Source organism: Corvus brachyrhynchos, unplaced genomic scaffold (genome assembly GCF_000691975.1).
Source record: "Corvus brachyrhynchos isolate BGI_N302 unplaced genomic scaffold, ASM69197v1 scaffold60, whole genome shotgun sequence".
Lineage (NCBI taxonomy): Eukaryota > Metazoa > Chordata > Aves > Passeriformes > Corvidae > Corvus > Corvus brachyrhynchos.
In genome coordinates this window covers 4891642-4913655 of record NW_008236767.1, presented here as the reverse complement: position 1 = coordinate 4913655, position 22014 = coordinate 4891642, and the positions used below count along the sequence as shown (strand labels likewise).

The window sequence follows — 22014 nt, the reverse complement described above, 5'->3', positions numbered from 1 at the left end:
TCATTTTAACATTGTTTGAGGAGCACAGAGTTTGCATTTTGCAGGGCACAGGTGCTCTGCCCCACGCTGGAGGCTGAGGCTCAGCCAGGCAGTGTGGTGCACCACTGCTCCCCGCCAGCAGCTGGACTCAGGGGATTGCTTTTGTGGTCCACCAGGAATTTCCTGTGATAGAATATCAGAAACCTACTGGTGACTAGTAGGAGGTGACTTCACAGGGCAAAAGTTCTCTCCCTACAATAAACATTCTCAGCACCGCTGTGGAGATTTCCTACACAGACCTGACAGCCGCCAGCGCCTTGTCATCCCGACAGAGAATGGCTCAGGGAAGGCATCGTCCCTGTTTGCAAGCGCCTGCCACAGTAAAAGTGAAGCTGCACCCCCACTGCCATCTTATTAATGCCTCCTGAGAAAAGGGAGAAATCAAACTGCCCGTGCTATTTTTAAAAATGCCCAGAATATTGAATGAAAAGACTTTTACAAATATACAGATCCACAGTCAAAGACAGAATATACTGGTATCTATATAAACATACAGTCCATAGATAATGTCTTGGTGTCTATAGGTACCACGATACACTTATTGTCCATATGTACCATCTATCCTGGTACCTGTAGGTACCATGGCACACATGTGGTCGGAAAGCTAAAACAACAATTGGGAAAACACTGTACTCTCTCTGTATAGGGTTGCTTGGGGAAAAAAAATCACAGGGATATTCATCCACCAGATCTCTTGCAGGGCACTGTCATTTGGAGGATCCAAGTAGTAAATCTGAGCCTGACATATTTCCCTTGGCTAACACTACTAAAAGGACTGTCAGGGGCACTAGATTTGTTTGGCTGGCTGAAATATCGTGCAACTGGGCAGACTGCAGTGAAGTTTAGAGACTGAAATAGCTTTGGGGAAACAATACATTAATTTCCTGTGGAAAATACATCTATTAAAATGGAGACTAGCCTTGGTTGAGTCCAACATGGTAAAAAAGTGTGCTGTAAAGCCTAGAAGAAAATATAGCTCAGTGTTGGCTTGGAAATAGGAAAGTGCTGGAAAGTATTGTTATCCTCAGAATCAGGACTGTGCAAATGTCCACCTTGGTAGAGGAGTAAGATAGAGCAAAGATTTCCAGAATATATCTTTAAGCTGTCTCACCAACTTCTCTACATGCTCGAGCACTTAGGAGCAAATCCTGTGGCCATGGTCTTCACCATGCACTTTCTGAGGTTTCCAGTCCGCTGGACAAAATTTGACTCAAAGCAATGCTGATTCATTCTGCTTCTGAAATCTCATCATCATCTGGGGGCCATTTTCACAGGTGAGTCTTCATAAGGGCTGGATAGAACTCACCCATCTCACATCTCACTTGGCTCTGCAACTTTTGCATCAGGAAGAAGAAAAAAGGCAGCAAGAAATCTGTAGGAATGCTCAGCAACACTGGAGATGTTTGATGCTGCACTCCTTGTTTGCTGTTCCTGAAGTGCTTCTATACTCACTGGCATTTGCACAGAAATCACTGCCCAGCCTGGTCAGAGCAGCCCGTGCCTGTAGGCAGAGGTGTGAGGACTATGGGGTCAGCACTTCAGCTCCTCTAAGCATTGCAGTGGGGAGGGATCAAGCCCTGATTTTAAGAGTTGTTTCTTCTCTATGATCACATAAACTTTTCTTTTTCCCCAAGCCATGTACAAACTATAAACCAGTATGATTTCCATGAGAGCTCTGACCATTCCCCCTTGGAGGGACTAACTTGAAAAAATAACATCCACCTTACCCTGCAGTCTGTTAATGATGCACTGGGAGATGAGAGCAGTGTACTCACCAAACTTTTAGTGGCAAATAGATGTTTGTGCTGAAGGAAGACTAAATCCATCTGTCAGGTGGTTTTTTTTTTTGTGTTCAAGGCTGATATTTTTAGTCTCAGTGATTGGATTTCCAGTCAGTCACTGTGTACTCAGGAGGACGAAACCAGTTTGGTTAGCTTTTTTTCTGTTTCGCAGCAAGTAGAACACTGTATTCCATTTCTGTGGACCGTGACATCCCATGGCACATTAAAAGCCTTATTCAAACCACAAGACAGCCATATTTAACACTCAGCAGGAGACTCTAGGAAGAAGTATGAGGCCAGGGTTATTCTGACCCTGGACAGCTTGTCAAACTGGGAATTAGGAAGAAAGTTGAGGACATTCTCTACCAGTTCATGTGATACTGAAATAAATAAGTGGAAGATTGCCTCAGTAGGGAATTTCTTTATGTTACAAGAGCCTCTGCATAGAGGAAGGTTTAAATTCAGAAGGAACTGAACCTGCCCTTGTGCTTTTGTTCTAAGTCTCCATCCGTTTTGAAAGCATCGCAAAACCTGTGGAAACATCAAGAGCAGTTCTGAAATAAGCAGGATTTTATTTTCCGGTCTACACCTGAACAGAGCAATTGAACAGTAAGATCTCAGCTGAGTTCATAAACCAGGTTCCCTGGTATCTGGGTACTTGTCTTCTAACCTGGGCCATATTTTGTATGCTGATCCTTAGTTTTCCCTCAAAACATAAGAAATTAATCAGATAGTTGGAGAGCTTGAGAAGTCCTTTATTAGTCTGCTCAGCATTTTATTCTGATTGATCTTTTCAAAGAAATGATGACAGAAATTTCTGCCTTCTGGAACAATAATCTGTATTTACTGAACTCTACAGCAAAAGTCTCAGGCATTGTTCATCACATAAATGCAGAGTACATGATATTTCCTATGCCTATCCAGTCTATCAGACTGGAGAGGGGTCTTATATATCACACTTATATCAGCAGCAGAAATACACTGCTCCCACTTTTTGTCATCCTCAAATTGGCCATCTTGTGCTTGGGTCCACAGAATAGCAAATTACTTGATTTTTGGGTGAAAAATATCCCTTTTCTGTAGGATATTTAGAGTATCATGTAATAAACAGGGACTGCACATCACAAAACTGGTTTTCCACAACACTTTGGTTATGGAAATGAACATGGAAATGCTGTGTATTTGTATTGCATCTGTTTTCCCAAGGACACTTGTTCCCATATTTGACTGCTTGGTGCTGTTTCCCCATACAGAAAATTAAGTCTCAGCATACCTTCAATTCTTCAATTTGCAAGCAGAGCACAAGAGGAATAAATTTACTCCCACCAAAGAGTAACTTCACAAGCAGGTCAGTGGGGGTGTTCGGAGAGTGATGTAGCTTAATGTAATTCTAAGCCTCTTGAAATCTGGTCCAAACAAACACATCATGCTTAATGAATACTTTCCATCACCGTTTAAATCTATTAAGAGAATGAAAAGGTGCCTTTACAAGAGACCTTTGCTTTTTGTATTGCTAATACTTCTTTTCCTGGCAATCTTAAAGGGTTCACCACCACTTCATTATTTCAGTGTAATAAGAGTATTCATCTTTCTCTTGCTGACTTACAGATATCCTCAAGGATTGCAGCTTTTAACACCAGGAAATGTAAAGGTAATATAATGGCAGCTTTCCCATTTACTAACCACTATCTTTCAAAACTCTCCTTTCCTTCCCCCCCCCAAAAGCTGTGGCTTCATTAATCCCCACGCATGACTGAAAGCGTTAAAAGCTTTCACGGGCAATTTATTACCAAAAAAAGGCTTCTGGGGGACATTTCCCACCGTTTTAAAGAGCTCGCTCTGCTGTGGTGCAAAACACTTTCTGAAGTATTCGTGCTTCGGAGCCCCCCCGAGACGTCCCGCCCCAAATCAGAGGCTTTTAATGCCGGAGCCCGGGGTGCCCGGGGGAACATCTCCACCCAGCGGCCGCTGCGCCGCTCTCCTTCTGCCGAGGGTTTGGATGTTCGTTTAGGGGAGAAAAAAACCCCAAACAAACACGCTTCAGCCTTAATTATAATTTCTTAAAAGGCAGTGGAGGTGATGGGTGTACCTCTCACTGTATAACTCCGCGTGCGTCTCCCTAGCGATAGCGACAGATGCTGCTGTACTCGCAAAGCCCTGCAGATCACCACTGTGACTGGCAAAGCTGTTCCGAGTGAATTAAACTCAACTTCAGTCCCGTGAATTGAATCTTTTCACGCTGCTTTGTATCAGTCTCCACTCTGCGCATTTTTTCACTTGCCATTTTCTACAGCAGATTTTGTTAATCAGTGTCAGAAAGAAACACACTTGACCACCTTACACACCAGTGGCAGAAACCCTACAGTGAAGCAAAACGTCTGCAAACTGGATACAGCTGCTGCTGCCTTATGTACTCCTGGCCCTTGCGGCTGTGGGAGACATCCAGCTCAGCCCCAGCCCTCACAGGGCAGCTGGCTGCTCCACTTCATTGGTGCTGGTGTTTGAGCAACAAGCATATTTTGGTGGCTAGATCCCCTTGGGAGATGCCAGGAACTACCAGCCAGTCTCTCTTGAGCAGTGAAACCTGCTGACCCTGCTAGCCCCATGCACAGCTCAGTTAGTTCCCTTCTTGGTTCGCACCAAGTCACCCCGGCAGGGGCATTCTCCCAGTTCCAGAGCTGAAAAGAAGCTGGTTCCTCTCACAAAGAAGACTGTTAGCAATGAAAGAAAGATATTTTTTAGGCAATTTGAAATTAGTCTTCATTTGCAACATAGTTTAAGCAAAACATTATTATTTATGGTTGTCTGAGTAATCAATAAAAGTAACCACCAAGTCTTGCATGGCATAAGTTAGGAAGAAGAATAAATGTGCCTTTCACAGAAATTTAGGAAATTATCCTGTTAAGGAGAATCTTCTAGGCTGATAGCAGCTACCAATTAGAACTTTTATTCTCTGTATTGATTTGTGCTTTATACCTATCTGACACTGACCAACAAAACATCTCCCTTGTTTAGAAGTGGCAAGTGGAAAAAAACCAACATAGCAGCAAAAGTGGAGGCAAAACTGGAACAAAGTAGCATGTAAAAAATCAACTTACAGAGCTGAATTAGTGATAAATACACTTCTAAAATTTTTGAAAATTTTAGGCCTGTTGATATGAAAGCAGAAGGTTATAGCTCTAAATTTTCCAATCTTAAAGGGCTGTTAAGTTTGTATAAATCACAGCACAACTGAAAGTAGTTCTTACTACTGTTACAAGCAGTATTATGACTGTAAAAATATTTGGGGGAAAAATGTTTCTATTTTACTTTTGATGGGATATTTTGTGGATTTGAGTTCACCCTTTCCCTCTCCAGTCAGTACCTTTGTGTGTAGATCTTTCCAACAGCACCAAGGGCAGCAGACATGTGCTCTCAACCATGGCTTATGAGCAGCACCCCTGCTAAAGCCTGGATTCTCCAGCTGAAGTTGGAGAGCCTATGTTTGCTTTCTGGTGAGGTGGTGTCTGCTGAGAGGAAAAGAATTCACTTTTAAGCTCCAGTCTATGGGGGACATGTTAGCCTCCACTCCCAGCTTTCTGCTTGTCTTCATGAGGCTTGTGGGACCTTTCCCTAATGCTTCTCCTCCTCTATAAAGCAGAGCTGAAACGTTTCAAAAGGTTTCAAAAGAAATGTCGAGAGAGCCCAATGGATACACAGACAGGCAAGTGTGTGCTGTTGCTCAACACATTTTTCCTTAGGAAATCAGACTAAAACAGAGAAAAAGTTGACTGTAGCATTCCCTGAACCTGATTAAGGGAATCAGCTTCTGACTGTGTGTGGATATCATAAGAAGCCATCATATTCTAGAAATGTCAGCTGACACTATTGTTAACTACCAAAGCATATTTCCCCTGCCTCCCAGGTGGGCCTGCAGCAGAGAGCTCTGCTATCTAGTGAAGAAGTGGCTATGCCAGCATGGCCAGCTCTTGCTCTATCTGTGCCTTCCAAACATTGTGAGCAATGGAATACTAGTTATCGACCTCCCAGAAATTCTATAGACTGACAGGCATCCAGGTCAAAGTTTTTACTTGAAAACTCTGTTAGATTATATCCAAGGATGATGTATTTTCAGCTACCAGGCTGAAGTTTGATGATATCAGTGGTTTATGTACACTGTGATTTCTACCAAAACAAAGAAGTAGCCAGGGAGTAGCTTGCTGATTGGATTTTGATTATCAGTCAAGGGGCAACAAGCTACAGTATTTTCATAGTAAATAAGGGACACGTTTGTTTTCAGACTGGATGTGAAAAAATGCAAGATATGTAATCTAATCAAATGAACAAATTGGTAATCAGAATAGAAACGTGCCATGAGTCAGGATGACCTGTGTCCTGCGGGACTCTCAGTCATTTCTCTCATTTTTCTCCATGTCGTAACAACTTTTTCTTTCATAACAGACCTTTGACCTACTTATTTTAGTGAGCATTTTATGTTCATGTTAATAATTTGAATAAATTGATCAGACATACAAAAAGAAATTCATTCATTCTCCAATGATCACAAAAGTTCCATCATTATTTAACACTGTATAGTATACACTGTACAGTATAGCTTAATGCATGAACCTATACTTCACCATGATATCTTTATTTGGACTAGTTGATAAGATTTTATAGGAAAGTGGAACTAGGAATTTTCAAAAACTCCTGTTTCAAAAAGGAGTCAATAACACTATAGGCAGAAATTATCACAAACTGTTGACTTCTTCTGATAAAGAGTATTAGTGGACAGAGATACAAAGCAGTTTTTCAGTGTAGAATTATGTATTTCCTGGTGGTTTTCTGAAAAAAAAAAAAGCAACAAAAAAACCCTCAACAATAAACAATCTCAACACTGTAAATTCTTCTATCTAAGGTTTTATCAACTGGTATTCTTAGAACACAGCTGTGTAAAATACAAGGGAATGTGCAGTGGGGACACATCCTAAGTCACAAGAAGAAAAACTAAGATCAAATGGGTACATTGAGCTTTAACTTTCATTTAACTGTAACTTTGTCTGTAAAGGAAATTAGGAAATGCCATTGTACTTCATATTTGCAAGTGTATGATGAATTCAGTAAAATTATCAATAAAATACAGGCAAAATCCAAGTGAAGTGGTAGTCAAGCTTGTTATATAAAAGGGAAGTATTAGTAGCCTGATTCCTTGGATAGTCACAAGTATCACTAATGCTCTGGCAATTTTGAATACAATAAAATCAGAAGAGCCCCAGAGCTACCTGCTTTACTTGTTGGCTCCTACATGACTGCAGGCAGAGTTCTGACGAAGGCCTGTGAGTTTGAAAGATCATTCTCTGCTTTAGTATGGTGGTCGTTGCTCTTACGAGCATGCAGAGCTAGGCCAGTGACTGTCCTGACTGGGTTTGATATTGCACAAAGAAAGGAAAGCCAATTTTTCTCCCCTTGCCATGTGGCAGCTGATAGTGGGGTGATAGCAGGAGAGTTCTGTCAGAGGAGGACTCTTCCAAAACCCTGTGTTAGGCCAGGAGGCAGGTCAACCCTTCAGCTCCCAATCCAGCCACAAAGCAGTTCAACTCAGAGATCTGGGGCAGGGGGACACAGGATACTCCCTGTGCAGGTCACAGCACTGGAGAGAAGATGGGAGCACCTGCCTGTGTCACAGGGCTGTCTGTGTCAACCATCTCCGGGCTGGTACACTGCTGGAGGACTGTAGTCACCACATGGAACAGGTTTTGGGGGGAGTTTTGAGCACAGGGGATTGCTCTGAGTGGTTTTACTTGTGTCGTGGTTTAGCTCCAGCCAGCAGCCAAGCCCCACACAGCCACTCTCTCACTGCCCCAACCAGTGGGACTGGGGAGAGAACTGGAAGGGTGGAAAAGGACTCATTAATAGGGAAAGTAAAGGCCATGCACACAGCAAAGCAAAACAAGGAATTAATTCACTGCTTCCCATGGGCAGGCAGGTGTGCAGCCATCTCCAGGACATCAGGGCCCCATCATGTGTAATGGTCACTTGGGAAGACAAACACTATCACCCAAAACATCCACTCTTCCTCCTTCTTCCCCCCACTTTATATACTGAACACCCCCAGCCTCCTCACCAGCGTGGCAGCACAAAAAGCAGAGAAGGCCTTGGTTCTGTGTAAGCCCTGCTGAGCAACAACAAAAACATCTCTGTATTATCATCACTGTGTTCAGCACAAACCCAAAACACAGCCCCTCACCAGCCACTGGGAAGAAAATTAACTCTATCCCAACCAAAACCAGCACACCTTGGCTCTGCCTGCATGTGTTCCCACATCTGTGCTGCTGAAGCTGCACACCACGTGTTATTTTGGAGCAGGTATATGGACCTGGATCTACCCTTGGGCACCTGCTACTTGGGTATTCCTGCTACCAGTGCAAGAGCACAGGACTGACAAAGACTGAGGCTCTGAGTAGGTTTTCCAGAGGTCACATCTACCAGTACATAGAGATGGAACTCTAACAAATACCCTGCTTCTTTTGTGCTTACTTATTTGATACTAGAGAGATTTATTTTTCCCCTTTGCTCTGAACAAAGGCAGGAATCCTACACTTGTGGTCTGAAATAATGAAAACAATTGACTTAGCCTGACCAATTAACAAAACTTCCATTACATACAAAAAAAAAAGACAAAAAAAAAAGAAGGGTCATTATTGTATACAGAATTCCTTATAAACTCAAGGATCACCTTCAAGGCGTTCAGCTCTTCAGAATCCCCAATATTTCTTTCAAAATGAATAATTTGAAGTCTATTACTTAGGCGTGGTCAAAGCCATGTTTACCTGTTCTAAGGCTCTTGTTCAGATTAATTAATTAATTAAAATTAAGTTTAAAAGTCAGCTTTTGTGAATTTTAAAAATAATTATTCAAAGTGATTACGCAAATGAGCTACCCTATAATCTTGTTTGCGAGAGACACCAAAAATGGCTGCAAGCACAAGTGAGAAAACACAACTTTTGCCTCGGGCAAACAGTACTGGATGATGGTTTCGAGACATGGAATTGCAGCATCAGTTTTCAGAAAGGGAAAAAGAACTTCAGTGTATGTATGTGCTTGGGCAGTTTTGCTATTCTCATTCCTAGTGACACAGCACTTGGGAATATGCTATGCTTCTCTCCAGAGGCTCATCCTATCAACAAGAGTTAGCAGATGAAAAATCAGTGGATTTTGGAACACAGACCTTTTATTTATTCATGAGCTAATTAGAAACATGCAACAGATACAGAATCAGAGCTATACATAAAGTTCTGAGTGAGATATAAAAGATTATCTGGAAGAAAAAAGCTTGCCTTTTCCGTTCAACAACACAGGGCTTGTGCAAGTTCCTAGTTATTTCATTCAGGAAGAATCAAAGTTTCCTTTCAGGCACAGAAAAACATTGAGCTCTGACTCTTTGTATAGTCAAACACAGCGCTAGTAGCAAACAGATATGTTGTATCAACTTTATTTCCAATACTTCATTTAGAAGACAAGAGACATTTCAAAAACAAAATATTCCTCCAATCCCAAGGACTGGTCCAGGAATGCTTTTTTAGGGCTTTGGTAGAGGGCTTTGTGTGAAACCCATTAGCATGGGGAGCCACTGAGACCCTCTGCAGTCTACTTTTGGAGTCAACACGAGAGATTACTCCTTTGGTTCATGTTGGGGGGCTGTTTTCCTAAATTTACCTAGCTTTTGGTAAAGGTCACAAGCAATTCTCATCAATATGTTATACCCTTGAAATGCTAATCTATGTAACCAAAGAAAAGTCAGAAGCATTCTGGAAGAGTCTTTTAGCTAGGTTTTACTCTTCCTCTTTAATATGCAGTTTGCTAAGGCCCAGAACTCAGAACGCTTCCAGCAGGATCTGCAATGATGATGGAACAGGTAGTGCTCTCCAGGTGGCAGCTTAATTGTAAGATGTCACCTCTGGTCAGCAGACATCTGTAGGAAGGATATTCTGCAACTCAGAGAATTTCCCACTACATTTGATTTTGGATTCTTCAATATAGAATAAGCAAAAATGATACAAATACTGCAGTTGGCCATGATTTTATAAAGGAAAAGCCAAAAAAGCATGATGTTCTGAACTTAGTGTTGATTGCAATCAGCCACCTTGGTCTGCTCAGTGCAGCTGGCATGAACAACTCCCAAGAGACTACACACAAAATCCTCTACAACATCAGCCGTGAACAAGCCTGCAAGGTAGCTGAACTCCATCTTCAGAGGAGAAGATAGAACTAGAAACAATGAAAACAAAGGCCAAAAACGATGATGAAATAAACTGACTATTCACTCTGAAGTTTAAACCTTCCAGACCTAGAAAAGAGTGAATCGTGACTGAACCAGAACACAGGGAATTCCCATAGGAATAAATGCGTCTGGTCACTAGGTGTCAGCCTTGCCTCTACCAGGAGGACACCGGACCTTCTCCCTGTCCCCACCAAGCAGATGCAACTCTCAGCTCTACAAACAGCCATAGCAATCTCGTTAATTGGGGGAGAGCAGCAGATGGAGAAGGACGTTTGTGCGGGTTGCTTGTCTGCCTGGTAATATCGTATTTGTTACCCTCAGGTTTGGACGCTGGAAACAATGACAGATTTCTTTCATGCTGAGGAGATGTAACTGGATGTCAGCTGCAGAGACAGCAGAGAAATTATGCTCTCTAACAATGAAAATATCAGCAGGGTATAAGTAGTGAACGAGTAAGTGTTTTGCAAGCCTCACAGTATTTACTGTTTATCCTACAGCACCAGTTCCTGGAATAATGCCATCATATGAAAATGCTGGCTCCCACTTCTTAAATTTGCTTCTAGTCTTGCTGGATACAGGAACAATGCTTGGAAACAAGATCCCTGCAGAGCTGAAAACTCTAAGGACAACAAGGAAAACCTAAAATGTATTCTTTAAATAATTTCTTGAATACTTACAGTTCATAACAGTATAGTCAGCAAAACCAAAAAGTAATTAAACATGCAGCAGAGTTTCAGTGGTGTTGAAGTATACACATATGTTTCTGACTTTGGAATCTCTTCAGGCAGAGTTTCATACCTCGATTCTCATGTTCCCAAGTCTCCAAAATTATCTTTTCTTTTGCCCCAGCCAGCTATGGTACCACAGCTGTGTGTCAGTGCCCATGGTGGTCTGCTGCCATTGCAGTTTCCTAATATGTCGTACGCAAAGTCACTGAGCTCAGCCAAGAACTACCGAAATTGGGAAAACATGCAGTGGAATACATGCAGTTCTCAGAAGAGGCAGCAAAAATTACTTGAGAGCTTTTTGCCTTCCATTCTCTTCTTAGGTTTTCTTAATGGACAGATAAGCTTTCCCACATCAAAGACAAAATCAGAGCACCCCAGTGCTTCAACCCCCTCAGAGACATACGAATGAATGCAGAAAACTGAGCCAGGTAGAATTTTACTACACAATCACATCCTCACTATGGTAATTCATTTCATGATCATCCCACAGCAAACACCAGTCTTTAATGATGAACTTGGAAGGGCTGGAGCCTTCCAAAAACAACAATAACAACAAAACCCAACAACAAAGTCACAATTAGCCCAGACATTTTACCTAGAAGTCAGGATGGCAGCAACGTCACATCAGCCAAGTCCAACATAAAAACAGTAGAATAATATTTTGTCTGGAACAATCTCAAGCCTCGTACATGGCCCATACTCAGACTGCCTGCTGTAATAAGTGTGATGGCCTTGCCAAGAAAAAAAAGAAGAAAAAATGAGAAAAGAAAAAGAGGGGATAAATGACTGCGCACAAAAGACAAGCACATCAGTACCAAATCTGTGTTTTATGCAAACATCACAAGCTGTCAGAGTAGCTGTAGGGGTACCCTGTGAGACACACTGGATGCATCTTCTCAGATAGCAGTGAGACATCTGTGTTTAAGCATCTCAGTCACCTTCTCTAGCCATTACAAGCACCACTTGCTGAAGCAGACCCCTCAAGGGAGGCACCACCCTGCTCTCTCATTTTTTATTTTGCAAATGGAGGCAAATTTAATTTCTGTGCTTTGCTTATAAAGTAAACATATAGATTAGAACTAGCACAAACATCAGCACATATTACACAAGGGTCAAAGAAGGCAGGCCAGCAAATTTGAGTTGAAATATTAGTGCAGGGCTGGCAACTGGGAGTCATCCACCTTGAAAGTCAGAGGCTGCCAGGTGGGGATGTCACCAATTTCTGTATCCTGGAGAAGCTGCTGTCTCCAATAGTTTTAAAATAACACTGATTGCCAGCATATCACCTCTTGTGGCACCAATATATCCTCTAGGTTGCTTTTTTCACTAAATGATTAAAAAAGAATGCTTATTTTCAAAGACAGATACAACCTAGTACATCAAGCCTCACAAGTTCCCAATGGTGAGCTAAGCAATCCACACTGGTGATCCCGAGGAGAACTTCTGAAAACCGTCACTGAAAACAAAGAGTGGGATTCAGCTCCAGATGCTGAAGTTTTGGGTGCATACAAGAGTGCTGTGTTACAGCTCCTGTCAGTCAGTGGAGTCTGGAGTGTCACTGAATTGCTCAGATGTCTGCTCCAGGCTGAATGGCAATTCTCTAGGCTCTAGGTACTGACTCTATCGATCACATTACTACAAAGGGAGTGAAACTCCTATGAGAGGAGCTTGAAGTTTTGTCTACATGTGAGCAATAAAAATTTAGACTTGCATTAATTTTGAAATTAACACAATACCTCACTATATTAACTTTACAGGGAACTTGGATTCAATTTTTGAAGCACTGAACCACAGCTATGTTCAAGTAAAAATGCATCTCTCTTGTCAGATACCAAGTGAATTTATTTTCTTAATTTAAGGTACTCCACACTGGGAGCAAACTACAGCAGCATCAGAAAAAACCCCTAGAGAACTAGTTTACTATAAATTTACACAACAGCTTACTTTTCATAGGCTGCTCTATGTCTACAAACTTCTAGCTATCATTACCTACCCAAGGAATAATAAATGGCAGATTTTCAGGCTAAGTATACATTAATCTATCATTACCTGTCCATGGAATAATAAATGGCAGATTTTCTGGCTAAATAGGAATTCATCAGCCCATATTTATAGACTAAAGCTCAGACAGGACAATCCCACCATGACACAGAATGAATCTTACAGAGGCTGGAGAAAAGTGCAAGGAGAGACAGATTTGGGCATTGGTGCATGGAATGTAAAATTTCCTATCCTTTCACATTGATATCTAGCATATGCAATTCTGATTTAAGTGCACAGGCACTCTTCTAGGAGTGTTCATTGACTGATAAACACCAAATCCAAGCCCATTGCTCAAAGGGCCCTCCAAGTTGCTTGGCATGTGGCTTGGAATCTACAAGGTTAACAAGTAAACAACATTGCTGTTGACATTTTTAACAACAAAAGCCAACACCAGTCCAGGAAACTCAAGCCACCCCCCCCCCACCCCCCCCTATAAACAGATGCAGGAATGATCAACACTTTTCCTGCTCCAGAGGCACATAAAACAACCAGATTTTCAAACTCAGAGTGGGCCAGACAGGATGACACTGTGAGAATGATTGAGCCCTGTAGTTCCCACCACTACAACGGGAAAGGTGAGAAGAGACCTTGGGAAGACGCATGTGCATCAGAGGGGATATTAAGCACAGGAGAACAGAACAGATCTGAGGGTAGCTTGCTTCCACTGAGAAACCATACTTCTTTAGACAATGCCATATATTTCAGCTACAAAAGACCAAGATGAGCCACCTGGGCAGGAGATAAAGGAGCTTAAAAAAGTTCATAATTGTGCTCTAATGGGCAAGAATCCTGTCACACTTGGACCTCTCTTTTCATAGATTAAACCAGAACATTAATTGTGAGTTATATAAAACTATTCCTGTCTGATCACCTTTTCAGAAAATTTTAAAACACAAAGCTGCATATAGAATATTAAACTGGACATTTTGGATATACAGAATATCTTTCTTATTTTAGATATATGTAAATATAACACTTAAATATTTAAAATATGGGACTTGTGCAACAATTTCAAATTACTTACAGAACTTGGGAGTGTTAAACAGTGCAAAATTAGTTTTGCATTAGCATTTAAGGTTTTAATATAGAAAATAAAATAGAAATAATGGTAGAAAATAATAAAATAGCAATGGGAAGCTATCTTCGTAATTGATCACTTTTATATGACTTCCTGGAGGACTAACATCAATTATGCTTCTATGTCAAAACAATGCTGGCACAGTGCCAGAGAAGATTCAGATCGGGGCCAGTGATTCATTAATTTATTCGTTTTTGGAAATCAGTGGATTGTACAGTCAACTTTAGACTGTTAAACACAAATTCCATATGAACTATAATGAAGCCAGGTTATCACTGTCATACATATGAGCAAAAGGGAATTTTAATTCACTGCATTTTGAGTCTGCAGCCAGCTACCTGTAAGTATAGCATGGACTGGCTGCAGTCAGTAGAGTCTGTTCCTAAGAAATAGGTGATTTCTAATTATCACAGTATGAAACAACAAAGTATGTACTTGTTTACAGGCCTTTATATTGATTGCAGTCTCACATCTGTAATCAGTTTTATCAAGTAATCATTCAGAAGTATGATGTTGCTGATAAAAATGGACATGGCTTTCAGTATTTTGTGACACAAATGTAAGTTCCTTTTCCTCAGCTACCTGATAATGCTTTTCCAGCTACAGCAGATTGGGCGCTTCTTGCTGTGTCACACATTGTTGCACATGAAAAACCTGTATCAAAACAGGATATCCAAGGCAATCCTTTATCTTATGAACATGAAAACATCATCCATATACCTAAGAAAGGAGAATGGCCTTAGATGCCAGCACAGACTTAGTCTTGCACCAGGAAGTCTGACATATAAACAACAGTCCTTTGGGACATTGTTTATTATGGGTTTATTAGAAACCTTGTCAATAACTTACTGGTGCTTTTGATAATTCTGTATTTGGTTGCTAGGAGACCTGTGTTCCTGATGAGATAAAGTGAACAGGAAATCCTCTATAGCCTTGTGACTTTTTGCACTAGTAAATAAAAATTCAAACAACTGATATAAAATACTGGCTACTGTTAACAGAAGTGAGAAAAAAAGACAAGCATTGCATATTTTAAATAAAGGAATGCATAGCCCTTTTTTGCCCTCTCCAATTATAAGATGATAAAAGATCACCTTTATAAAGTAGAATGACCGGATTTTGTGGAACGTGGCTGTTTTGGCTCCAAGGTATTTGTACCGTTGTAGTATCAGAGCCAGGATACAGCTGCCTTGTGACTAAGACACCGTTCACTGAATAAGTGCTATCCAATCCCTCGACGTCACCAGACATCTGTTTCCTGTTTTCATTCTTTCTTTCACTGTTATCATTTTATCCAAGTTACCCTTTCACCTGAAAACCATTTAGAAACCTACAGAAACCAGCGCGTGCACGCGTGTGTGTATCAAAGAAGTTGATTTAGAAAAAAAATTGCTGAAAGCAATTTGTTCATTTTAATACAAAGAGCAGAAATGGAAACAAACTTGCCTTCCCCCGTCTTCTCCTCCCCAAAATACACAATGATACATAAACACTTTTGTCTTCTGGTCTTCACTAATATGACTAACTTCCTTCTTCACTTCCAGTTAAGTAGCTTTCCTGTTGAGTACCACCACCTCCACAAAATACAATTGTGAATTGATTCATAAAAACAGAAACATTATGGCACAAATAAGGGAAGGCAATAAATACTCTTCCCCCTCTCCAACTCCTTCCCAAATGGAGGCAGTAGTAATATTGTTATTGTAAAGTCATTGTAATAACAAAAACTTGAAAAAAAAAGAAAAAGAAAAAAGTACTGCTTGTCATTTAAGGTTCCAAACCAACAATCATCAGGATGCAGAACAGGATACATCTAAAGTGAGAAAGTTATTTACTTCACATTCAAGTTAACACCAACTGTACTTTTTTTGGCATACAGCATTATTCTTAACGTGCCAAAAAAGTGTTGGGCACCTTATAAAATATGAATGTTAATGCCACTAAAACAAAATTCCTGCTATTCATAGTCCAATTTTATATTGCTGTTGTTTTGCTATGTTTCACCTATACTTAAACTCCAAGCTGGGAGAATGACCATTACTGATAGCATTTAACACACATTAACAAGGAACAATAGAAGGTGAAGAGTAAATTGTCAAAATTTAATGACTTTCTATTCTTAATCTCTTGATTTCAGATTATTTAATCAGAGTGAGAAAACTTGTTTTATTTTTTTCTGTGATTACAGATGCTCATGTTAATTGATAAGGCAGGTTGTTGAGCAAAGGAAAAATCTGGGTTGGTTGACAAACATCAACGAAAATTCATCTGCTGCTTTTTATTATCTGAAAGAAAAGTAAGATTTTTCTTAAATCCTCCCCCATTGAGGTATACCAGCAAAATACAGATGTCATACGGGAGAAAGAGGAGTCTAGCACACAGAGGACGGTTTGGCAGCTACAGCAAACTCTAAGTAGCATTTCCAAAGGCACATGAAAATTGGAAAACAAGATGACTTCTCGTGTTCTGGTCGCCTGGACTGCTTCCTGCATTCTTATAATCAAATTATGACTATTTTAAAACCAAATTCAGCTTCAATTAAACCATGAAATGATGAAGCAGCTCATTAACTTCTGAGCAGTCAGAGCACGTTCTGATACATTATCTTGGTCTCCCCCCTCATCCTTCTTTAGTGTCTGGCTCATTGTCCCAAATGTCCAATCCTAAGCTTCCACACAAAACCTAGAATACTCTTGAATACTAATAATGCAGCACTCTGGAGAGACTGACAAAAGAAACCTTTGTTGGAAAATATTTTTCAAGACTTAATCAAGTTGATGTGATTAAAATGCTGTTTCCTATAAACACAATTTGTTCATAACTTTTCACAACATTTAAATTCATTTGTCCACTGTCACACATGCAACCTCTGATCAAGCTGAAAACTGAATCTTAACTGTGTACTTCACCCATCACATCCCCATCCTTCATAATCTGTCCTTCACTGACTCTGGATCCTGCTATGCAATTTTATTAATGAGATTACATTTGTGTCAGGACAAGTTTTAAATTATGTTTGAATAATAGAAGTCATTGAATTAAGACAGCTATCTTCCCCCCTCCCCTCCAAATTTACATAGAAAGTTATTTTAAACTGCACACCCTGTCTTTCTCAATTGCATATGAAGAAGTAAGATCAAAAATCAAGACCTATCAGGCTCTGGTGCTATTAATGGCAATGGAAAAACCCAAGACATGGCTATGGAATTTGAGAAGTTAATGAAATCTTTTGTACTTTGTAATTTTTGGTTATTTTTATTTTTCCCCAACCAAAAATACCTCTTACAGCTATTCAATACACATTTGCTAGAACTTATAATTTTATGCAATATGACTCTAAAACTAATTTTAGTTTTGTACAGTCATGTTTCTGATTTTAAATTGGGGGGGTGGGGGGTGAATATAAACTAATTATTAGGTCAAATAACTCTTTGGAATTATCCTCTAAAAATAAATGCAACACCAAAACCTTTTGTCTGAAACAATAACTGGCAAACCATTGGAAGAGAAAGTGCCCAAACGCACACTTTATGTCAGACTCCACATAGTTTTCAAATGTTAAGACTTTTGATACACTCTATTATGACAATAAAAAAGTTGAGAGCTACACCAGAAGATTACATGAAGAAAAATTTATGTTTTGTCTAATATAATAGGAGTCTTAAAAACAAACAAACACACACCACTTCTATCCATTATTTCATACCCAGGTGTTTCCTGTACACCTGCAGTTGTCTCCAGTCCTGAATTCATGAGCTATAGTATTTCAACAGACTCTCATCAGTCGGTTTTAGAATTTTCTTGTCTGCCAGGTTTACAATCCATCCTGGAGCAAGACCAAAAAATATCTGTCTGGGATCCTTGCGTGCACTCAACATCTTAAAGAGTTCATCTTTAGTTATGTCTGGTAAAACATAGCCATATTTCTTGGCAAGTTCCAGCCTAGCTTCTGCAACCTTAGAAGGATCTGCCAGGTACCCCCGATTCCTGGGATCTGTGTAGTACCGGACGAGGTCTTCAGGTGGGAGCATTCGCTTTGGGATAGGTTTGCCACGCAGGAAAAATACTACTGGCTTGCATAAAATTTCTGTGGGCAAACATGAGAGAAAATTAGTGACTGCACCTCATAATACAGATTTAAAAATATTAAATGACACCTTCTTATTTTCTACTAAATTAAGTACTACATTCATATCAAAAAGTACCAAACAAAAAAATCAAATCTCAAGAATATCCTTGTTCAGAATGAGATAGTGGTTTGCAAGTTTCACTTAACCAAACAACCAACTCTGCTTTAACTGGTATTTACAGCATCAGTCTAGAGGAGTTGATACTTGTAATACATTTAGAACACCTGCTTGGTAAAGATAACCATAACTAAGCTAGATGCTGCCATTTATTTAAAGGTCTATTTCCAAGTTTGAAGCAAAGCACTTGCATGGCTATTTACACAGTGTACCAACAAGTGCCAAATTTAGTGTTTCTATAAGTATTTTAATTGAAGTATCAATGGCACATGTACCTACTTAGTCCTTTGTGGGACTATCATCTCTTCCTCAAATTTTACTGATTTTGGCAAATTAAATTCCAGAATCTTTAAACTTTATTATTTTTATTATTTTCTGGAATGAAAAAAATCCCTTGTATCACTCCAGGGTAGCATATTTTGCACACTAAAAACATCTATTCCTCTTCTTCTCAGCCTCATTCACACATGAAAGCTGCATTATTGTCAATAAAAACTGCATGAATGAATGCTAGGCAGGATGCAGCCTCAAGCAAAGCAAAGCCTCATTCTTCAGTGAAAGTTCTGAAAACAATAGCCATTTTAACTGGAATGATTCTGAGCTTCTGTAACTTACTTCCTCACTTTAAGTGGAAAAGCATTTTAAATTAAAAATATAAACACCCACAGTATTTTTTAAATCTATTTTTTCCTGAGTTTTCTTAGTGCTATTAAACATGGGAAACAGAAGACAAAAATTCAGCTAAACACTATTTTTAGGTCCTCTATTTACAAAGCTATTCAGATTTCCTTAACTGGTTGATTGGTATACAACTACTGACGCTGGAAGGACTAAACAGGTGAATGGTTGAAAAAAGCCAAAACTGAGGATGCATTATCATTCATCATTGGGGGCTGGAATAAGATGATCTTTAAGGTCCCTCCCAACCCAAAGTATTCTATGACTCTGTAAATATACACGTAATTGGTTTTGAAGCTTTTATAAGTTGATGACTTTCTACTAAGAAATGTGTTTGAAACTTTGATTTGGATCATTTAATTTTGGCACATTAAAAAAAAAAAGGCAGAAATTAAAAGAAGTTCTTACCCAAGCTCCTTGGGTCATAGAATGACGTTGTTACTACGCCTCCATTTTTTTCTATGGCTGCAATTGCTAATTCAGATGCCCTCTGCACTTCAATATTTACTTTTGCTGCAAAAATATCAGCACCCTGTAAATTTCAACACATATTACAATAACATTAAAGTGAGTATTTTAAGATATACATTTATTCTTCTCTGAAAACTTGTAAGGAACATTAAATCTTGCAAAATAATATAAATTGTCTGTTCCCTGCACCAAGATAGGTAACCAAACTGCCTTCAGTCACTTGGGTTGAATTAAAAAAACCTTTCCATTTCCAAAATATTCATACATTTCTTTCACTACATTTTAGCTTTCTGTTGTAAAATACTTCTTCAGCCTTTTGTTATGTGCTCCTTAACTCTCATTTTTGCAGCCCCTCAGGTATGAAAACATCCTCCTGAGTTGTTTCTTTTTTTGCTGACACACAGTGCCCTCTAGTGGATTTATGATCCACAAAAATTTCACAGCAAACTGATCTGGAGAATCAAAGATGCTTCCGAACTGCGGGAATGACAATCTGAAAGCCTGAAGTACTAAGTGTGCTGTCTGCATACCTCCTCCACCAGCTGGACACCGTAATCCCTCTTGAGAGGCTGCACTGTCACACCTCTGGCGTTAATGAGCTGAGTTAAGTCAATCGGCTGTGTGGGGTCAACTCTGCCCAAATCAATCAGGTACTGCAGCCTCTGAAGACTCAGAGGTTGGTACTGACGTCTGAAGCTGGGGAGAGAAAGACAAAAAAACCAAACACCTCAAACAAAACAATGAGAAATGTACAAAATTGAAGCTTTAATAGCAACTGGTCAATTGAGATATTCTGGTTTTTACCTACTCCTAAACTAAAAAAATACTAAGACACTACAGTGTCAGCATTTCTTGGCAAACCAACAAGATTGTAAATAACTACCACCTTCCAAGTGAAGCCAGCTTGGGGGCTTCACTGATAGACAGTCAAAAAACCAAACATCTCCTCCCATACAAACTTAGTCAAAGACTATCAGACAAACTCTGTACTTGCTCCTGCACAGCTTACATCCAACAACATTTTCTGATCCATTACCACTGTACCTGACCTCTCAGAAGTATTGAAAGGAATCTCCCTCAAAACACCATCAAGGAAGAGAAATATTGAGAAAATATGCATTAACCCACATCCCCAAAGGGAGCTGGAATCTCTTGTCAACAGCCATTGGCTTCAGCAGAACCTACTTTTGTGTTTTCTGAAGTTCTAACTTTACTGTACAAACCAATCCTTAGCACAGTTTTCTAATACCAGAGACTATTCCTGTCTATGCACACCATCAATGCTGATGCTCAAAACTTTCTCCTACAATCCATTTGATGGCTGCTATCAGAAGTCTCTGAGCAGCAACTGAAAAATTGGGAAGCAGCTGATCGCTGTCACTGGCAAGCCACTTACAGAATTTGTGCTGTCAGATAGTTCCCTACAGAGAAAAAGTTCAAGAAGTGGAGGCAGGAGGAGGAGTGAGGTGAAGGTAAACAGGCAGAGACATTGCTTGGTGTGCTCCCCCCTGCCCCAACAGCGTCACTCGAGGGCACTTACAGTGGTCACCACAGAAACATTTACAGTAGCCTGACATTTAAACTACACTAACATTGAAACTACAGAGCACTCTTTTTGTTTTCATATGCTGTCAGACGTTGTCAAAAACAGCAAGATCCTAATAATTTCTTGTCACTGCAGGAGGCTGGATTTTTTTCTGTTGGATATTTATGAACTTGTGACCACTATTAACATAAGATGCTGAGTGTCTGCATTCTAGAGCATTTCCTTTGCAGGACTGTGGATCTACACTGCTTTCAGCTATTGAAACTGCTTCTTGTTTACTCTTATAATAATTTAAGCAATCAAGAGGAAATAACAGTACCTGAAAATAGAATTTGAGTCACATTTCCAAACTATTAAGATTCAGAGAAAACTCTGTAACAACTGGGACAGGTCTGTAAGTCTACCACATGCATAAAGAATGGAAATATAAAAGTGCTCAGCTATTGAGGCAGTGGTATCAGGAAATGGAACATGAAATCAAGTCTAACAATTCACAAATACACATTAGTATTTTCATCCTTGAACTGTCTGCTCAGTGTAGGTTTTTGTTACTACTGCCTGTAGCAGCATTGTATGGACACAGAAGTTTTCAAGACCACATCTAAAAGCAACAAAATGGTTACTGACCCACCTAACACAAATGCTATCTGATGAAACAAGCCCGGCTTTAAAAAAACCCCAAACAAATAAAAAAAATTTAATCCAAATTTTTAAATTATCAATATAAGTGAAGGAAATTTGGAAAATGCTGACATACATCTCTCCAGGTGAGAACAGTGACTGGAGAAAAGACATGTTAGAAGAATAACCTTAAACATTAGAAAGGTGGGATAAAGACATGGCACAAACCAGTGCAATGTGCAAAAAGGACAAAAGTATTAAACAGGGCAGAATGCCCAAGGAGAACAATGGTGAAAGATGACTAAATGCCTCATCCAGCAGATTTGGTACTAAAGAGCTTGTTAGGATCCTAGGTGGAACAGGTGGGGCACAGATAGACAAAGACCACAGTGTCAGAGTGCTGAAAAGGTACAACCATGAAGAGAAGCAGAATTGTTTGGATGGCAGCTTCTGGTGAATAAAGTGAGGAGAAACAACAAAGCAAGGCTTTGGATTACACCTCCATGCCTAACATCCTCACTC

The 22014-nt window shown here is 39.9% G+C and overlaps 1 protein-coding gene across 1 annotated transcript in view; it reads right to left on the bottom strand.

Moving 5' to 3' along the window:
* Positions 1-15318: 15318 nt before the first annotated feature.
* MRPL15 (mitochondrial ribosomal protein L15) overlaps positions 15319-22014 on the bottom strand; it is a 9872-nt gene continuing 3176 nt past the window's right edge. Inside the window, exons 5-7 of the mRNA XM_008644967.2 lie at positions 19856-20021; positions 19263-19386; positions 15319-18016 (exon numbers count right to left, since the gene is read on the bottom strand). Of these exons, the coding sequence (XP_008643189.1) occupies positions 17679-18016; positions 19263-19386; positions 19856-20021 (628 nt within the window). The 3' untranslated portion in view covers positions 15319-17678. The remainder of the gene's footprint in view (positions 18017-19262; positions 19387-19855; positions 20022-22014) is intronic.